Source organism: Hordeum vulgare, chromosome 7H (genome assembly GCF_904849725.1).
Source record: "Hordeum vulgare subsp. vulgare chromosome 7H, MorexV3_pseudomolecules_assembly, whole genome shotgun sequence".
Taxonomy (NCBI): domain Eukaryota; kingdom Viridiplantae; phylum Streptophyta; class Magnoliopsida; order Poales; family Poaceae; genus Hordeum; species Hordeum vulgare.
In genome coordinates this window covers 531,705,134-531,711,822 of record NC_058524.1, presented here as the reverse complement: position 1 = coordinate 531,711,822, position 6,689 = coordinate 531,705,134, and the positions used below count along the sequence as shown (strand labels likewise).

Below are 6,689 nucleotides of genomic sequence, written 5' to 3'. Positions count from 1 at the left end.
TACTGCTGTCACTACTGATGTTCCTTGCCACTGCTGTTGCTCGTTACACTGCTGCTACCTGTTACAATACTTTTTCTCGCGCCGTTGACGGGAAAGAATATTTTCCGTCCACGGGCAACTTTTGGCGCCATTGATACAACCGTTAGAAATAGTCTGCTGTCAACAGATTGTTTCTGGCACCGTTGCTATCATACTACTTTGCTACTGATACTTTGCTTGCAGATACTAATCTTTCAGGTGTGGTTGAATCTGACACATTCAGCTGCTAATACTTGAGAATATTCTTTCACTTCCTGTCGGGCGAACCAACAAATTTGGGTTGAATACTCTACCCTCGAAAACTGTCGCGATCCCATGCGCTGGTGGGCCATTGCAAGATAATTGCTAATTGTTGAGCAACTGGGAGCAGTTCTTTTCTGGCTCCGTTGTCGTGGAGGCATCAAGTCAGGAACACATCAACAACATTTTTCTAGTGTCGTTGCCGGGGACTGCTAGCATCCATCACATGATTCTCCTAATGATGTGATCCCGTTATCAAGCGACAACACTTGTATATGATCAGGAAACCTTGACCATCTTTGATCAACGAGCTAGTCAACTAGAGGCTCACTAGGGAGAGTGTGTTGTCTATGTATCCACACATGTATTTGAGTTTCCAATCAATACAATTCTAGCATGAATAATAAACGATTATTATGAACAAGGAAATATAATAATAACTAATTTATTATTGCCTCTAGGGCATATTTCCAACATAGTGGTCCACTGAGGATAGATACCGTCACCCAGGTAGTATCTTTTGTCATAGTTGTGGCAGTTGACAGTAAAGTTCACCGGTGGGCTGTTGCCTTCGGCAAGCCTAGCAAACACCGGCGAGCGTTGAAGCACGTTGATATCATTGTGTGATCCCGTCATGCCAAAGAAAGAGTGTCAGATCCTGAGATCTTCATACGCCACGGGCTCTAGTATGACAGTGCAAGCCTTGGCATGGCTCTTACACTGCCCTTGCCAAGCAGAAGGACGGTTCTTCCACTCCCAGTGCATGCAGTCTATGCTACCAAGCATCCCTGGGAAGCCCCTGTTGGCATTCATCCCCAACAAACGGGTTGTATCTTCAACAGCCGGCTCTCTCAAGTACTCTGGGCCAAACACAACAATAACAGCCTTGCAGAACTTATACAAGGACTCTAGGCAAGTAGACTCGCTCATACGGACGTACTCGTCAATGAGATCACCGGGCACTCCGTATGCAAGCATTTGGATGGCGGCAATGCATTTCTGATAAGAGGAAAAACCTATCTTGCCAACGGCATCCTCTTTGCACTCGAAATAGTCATCATAGCCGACCACCCCCTCTTTAATACGGTTGAAAAGATGCCTACTCATACGGAAAATGACGCCGGAATTTTTTATGTTTGAACAACGGGTTTGTTGTATCAAAGTAGTCCTTCCAAAGAAGGAAATGCCCGCTCTCTTGGTTACAATTCAACGCCGGAAGGTGGCCCGGAATGGAGCCACGGAACAACGACCGCTGCCTGTTGAGGTGGTGATGGACCAACACGGCAGCCAATATCTCCTCCTCGTCATCGAACCACGAATCATCGGAGTCGCAAAGAAAAATATGAAAAAAGAACTCGTCGGCGGAGTCCATTTTGTACCTTGGCAAATTGTCTAACAGCTTGCGAGCGTCGACGAAGGAGACGACCGGCGAAGGGAGTCGCGGCGCGCACGGACCAGCTAGCTGCCCTGCCGACGTCCGACGAGTGGGACAGTGTCCGACGAGCGTGCCGCTCAGGATCTGGCCGGGCGGCGAGGCATCTTCTTGGTCGGGATGGGCTGTGTGGTGGTGGGGGGAGCGGGAGCGGGAAGCAGTCGGCTCCTCGGCGGCGGCAGACGACGCGGGAGTGGGCGGCGTTGCTGGCCGGATGTGAAGCGCCGACAGCTGGCAGAGACGCCGGCAAAAATGGGCGGCGGCGTCGACGACGAAGGAGGCAGGCGAGGGTTGGATGGGGGGAGGCCAATGTGCGACCAACCAGCGGGCCCGAGGGAGGAAAAGGCGAGCGTGCGCGCGTCCGTCACGTGTTCAAACTGGATGCTCGTCCGTTTGGGTCGACGCGTTGGGCCGTCTTTTGTGTCCGCGCCGACCCAAACGGACGACAGCGGACGAAATGGGTCGCCCCATTGGAGTTGCTATAAAGAAATGCATGTCAACAACTCCTAGATTTGTTTTTTCGAGAGCAACTCCTAGATATTTTAAAGCTAAATTAGAAATATACAGAGAGAGAAGAAAAATACATTTTAACTTTTTAGGCTTGTAGAGACATGTTTTATGAATGTTCACATGCAATTCTCCCGTGTAAGATGATAATTTTTTGCTTGGAAGATATGTGTCGATGGCCTAGCTTATTAATCTTTCATATTTTTGCAAAAGGATCCAAATGTATTATACAAATGAACGACATTTGTCAATGCAATCTACATGTGAGTTGTGGTGCATCGACGCGTCGCCGGTGGATGCAAGAAGAAGAAAACTTCGGCAACCCTAAGGATTTGAATGTAATGTGTATTATTTCATTAAGACAGGCACGATAAAGAGTTACTTGAATTTGTATGATATAAAATTACAAATCATGAATGATGTTTTCATAGAGGGGAACACAGCATAATTGGACTACACACCTTCAAGTAGAAGGGAACACAGCACAATTGGACTACACACCTTCAAGTAAGTATTGGCTGCAGGAGTTTGAAGCAAACAAGAACTACAAAGATCATCGATAAACCAAAAAGTGCTATCAGGGTACTTCTAACTCATCGTCTCTAGCTGCAAATTTTGCATCTTGTATTTCCTACATGTTTCCTAAATCAAACCTACACCTGCACACGCCGGATGGGGCTCTCGGCCATAGCCACACCCTTTGTAGCAGACTACTGAACCGCTGGTAAAATACTACTCTTGAATCTACAACAGAGCAATATGCTGTTACCCAAGCATGTTGTTTTCGGCAAATGGCAGCTTTGTTCTCCCTTCCTCATGGATTACTGCATCTGGACTTGCATTCCATGAACTAACAAGTGACAGTTTTTGAAAATAAAATTGGCATGATCAAGCCAGTCAGCGCGAATTCTAAAACCCATAGGATTTCTATCCAGTACAGCCAATTATATATTTAACTGGGACACACAATCAGTTAGATGGGAGTGCTTGACAAAATTTCGCCGGACAAGTGTGATGTTGGGCCAGCATCATGTGATGTACAGAAGCTTTCATCAACTAATAGCTGGAAGGAGCGGTCAAAGTTCAAAATTATCTGCCTTTCGAGGATGCATGCCAATTGTCTACAGCTCATCATGTTCCAGGGCTTCTGCATTTGTGGTAAATCATGGTCAGAAAATTCAAGGTGTAATCTCCAAAACTTATCAAATGAAAGCAGAGACACCAACCAGATTTATCATCTCCGAAGAAAAACAAAATCTCTCGGGCTGCAGATTGCAGTGAATCTGAACCATGCACACAATTTTTCTCAGAGTCCAAGCCGCACATCGCTCTAATGCTGTAACGAGAAGTGTGGTGCTCGTGAATAACATGAATTGCAAAAGCATAGAAGCAAGAGTTAGGTTCAAGCTCATTAATATGTTATGGGAAGGTGCAGTAAGTTTCCTATGGAGCACTGATATTAGTTATTACTCCCTCTGTAAAGAAATATAAGAGCGTTTAGGTCACTAAAGTAGTGATCTAAACGCTCTTATATTTCTTTACGGAGGGGATAGTTATTAATATGTTAAAACTGGAGTCATCGTTGATCTCACATAAGGTGTTCTCAACTAGAAAAAGAAATGCTGTAGGTCTTAACCTGTCAGGGTGTGAAGTTTTAGCCTTTCTTGCATCAGTTGGCCCTATCAAATTTCGCCAGCGTGAAATGGCATCGGGGCTTTCCAGAACCATAGCACGAACTGTACCACTGAACATCAGCACAAATAAAAACAATCATATCAGAGGCTGTTTTGTGTAACAGAGCAGATTAGCATGAGAGTGCTCAAACGCAAACAAGAAACTTAAATGGAGTTCTCCCGAAAAAAATAAAAAGATACCAAAATATCTTATGGAAGAGTTGGGCAGTGCAAAGTACCAAAGTGTTCAAGAATGTCATTCAACCTCCTCATATCACAGTTCACAACATTGTCTCCAATTTACATTTTTGTTGCATCAGTTCAAGAAACCCTATAGCATGCTTACTGGATTTTGCAACGAACACTATTGGTTTGTGTTGTGGGTGTCAGAAGCGGCTGTGGGCTGGCTGTGGTGGGAAAGCTGTTGTGCTGATAAAGCAGTTGTGATGAAGGTTGGTCATTTGGAAATACGAGCGTAGAGCGGCTGTGAGCTGATAAAATGTCTTAAATGCCCCTAGGGTTCTCGGATGGTTGTAATTTATTGATTGTATGTTAATCACATGTTTGAATGTTGATTTGGCTATAGATGACTAAGTTGGAACTTGTAAGTTAATCGCCTGTTATTATGTTGATTTTACTATAGGTAGCTAATTTTGCCAAAAATATTCTTAAATAACTATTTTACAACCTTTAAAATATTGATGATGGATTTATTACTAAGCACCGGGTTCAATTCTTCACAGAACACAATCACCTAATTTCTCTGAACCATGATATGAAAGAATCTCTTTTCTAAATCGCTGAATATAAACAAGAGATTTGTAATTCTAAACATCAACATATTCTCTGAACAATTGCCACATATAGCAATCATCTGATCTTCCCCGTATATATACAACTCTGCCTACTAAAGTGTGCATGTTTTCAGAAATTAATTGATTTTCTCATACCAAGAAACTGAAGAAACAAATTTAGCTCAGGATTAGGTATTGGAACAGAGGTGGCATTAATCGAACTTTCCCTATATTGTCAGTGCATTTGCTTAAATGCCATGTTTTGACTTAGCATAAATCAAATTTTTCATACAATAACAATGACTACCACCATGCACTGCGCTAAGCACCTCATTGCCTTTGAAACAACTCATAGTTCATATAAAAATCCATGTCAATATGACTTGGATTATCCTTGGTTCCTTACAATTCACAAAAGTCGCCCAAGGCCTTAGAAGGAACAAAACACACATGTCTTTAGAACAACACATACCTCGTCATGTACTTCACCAGGCTGTTGAAGAAGCTTCTATTGGCATGTTCAGCATAGAAGAGTGATGCCCTCTCTGCATCCAGCTGGACAACTGCCTCTTGTATGATGTCAAATCCAGACTCCAAGATGGCCTCCTTGATTTTTTCCGTGTAATTACCAGACAAACCATCCGGCTTGATCATCGCCAACGTCCTCTCTCTCCCCACAGCCTCACAGCTCCGGCACCTGAAATAATTACACACCAAGGCATGCAGTTCAGAGTCGGATTACACAAAACTACAGACTGTACTACAGGCGTTTCCTCCCTACAGCTACCTCCGTCGCAGAGCATCCCTGAACAGAAACCGGCTTCGATTCGATTGTAGTAACAACTACGGTTAGCCCCAAGAACATTTAATATAGTCATGCCCACCCAAATTATCTCAATTAAGCGAGCCCGAGGATGCCGCCGGGGCTGATTATGAGCAAAATCTTGCTCAGATCTGTCACGACAGGTATGCTAATCCAGCAAATCTAACATGTTCATGGCAAAGAAAGGCTAAGAAGCCATCCCCTCTGCAGCAATTAATTCAGCACACGAGATCCCCAAAGTTCACTAGAGGAGTACATGTAGAACAAGTGCGGCTAACCTGTGGAAGAAGAGAACAAGAGACAGCAAGCAGATTACGAGAACAGGCGCTACAGACGGAACTGCCCCGGCCATCTCCGGTGAGATGGGACAAAACTTAGGAGAGGCCGGCGGCAGTGTTAGAGCGCGTTCGGTTTGGGTCACGGGGGGATGGAAGGGTGTTGAACAGGACTAGGGGCGGCGGGCGAGCGGCGGCGGCAGAGGCGGAGCACCTGCTGCTTCTCGTAAGGTGCGAACCACCCCGATTTTTTGGTTGATGGCCATCTATTTTCGAAAAAATTACATACCACCGGCTCATCCGGTTGATCCATCCATCGTCCGCTCGTGTCAGGCTCTGTAAAGAACATCTGAATTAAAGGCATTGTGTAAATTGTCTGAAGCGTCATCGCCCTTCGATCTCCGATCCAACGGCTACGTTATAAAGGCTACTGCTGAAATTCCGACAACACCCCTCGCCAGCCGCGCGTGTCCCTCACCTGCTCCTCGCGCGCCCCTCTCCTTCCCCTGGCTATAAAGCCATGTAATCCTCTTGGCTATATTTTATGCTTATTGTAATTGGGTTAGAACCCTAGCCGCCGGTGGCGAGCTACCATTTTCCTCAGTAAAACCTCTAAATTCCCCGTGATCTTTCTCGGTTTTGGTTCTTGGTTGGTTTGATCTTGATCATGTTCTGCTTCTAGTTAACCTGAGCTTGACAATTGGTATCAGAGGCCTAGTCCTTCCTCGGCAGATCGGGGGCGGGCGCCGCAAGAAGAGAGATCGCAGATCTAGTGACACGGCTGCGGGGTATTCGTCCTGGTTGCTGGAGCACTCTGCTTCGGTGATAAAACCCCAGGGAGGAGATCGGTCCAGGGCAAGGAAACTGTTGCCGGCGGCGTGAGCAGCAGGGGTGAGGTAAAGTCCC

At 45.4% G+C, this 6,689-nt stretch overlaps 1 protein-coding gene across 1 annotated transcript; it reads right to left on the bottom strand.

Moving 5' to 3' along the window:
* Positions 1-2,596: 2,596 nt before the first annotated feature.
* LOC123407205 (probable nucleoside diphosphate kinase 5) lies at positions 2,597-6,039 on the bottom strand. The gene is made up of 5 exons (XM_045100286.1): positions 5,787-6,039; positions 5,158-5,382; positions 3,855-3,962; positions 3,445-3,554; positions 2,597-3,365 (listed from the first exon to the last, which is right to left on the bottom strand). The coding sequence occupies exons 1-5, from the start codon at positions 5,858-5,860 to the stop codon at positions 3,340-3,342; spliced, it is 543 nt and encodes a 180-aa protein (XP_044956221.1). The 5' UTR covers positions 5,861-6,039; the 3' UTR covers positions 2,597-3,339.
* Positions 6,040-6,689: the final 650 nt, after the last annotated feature.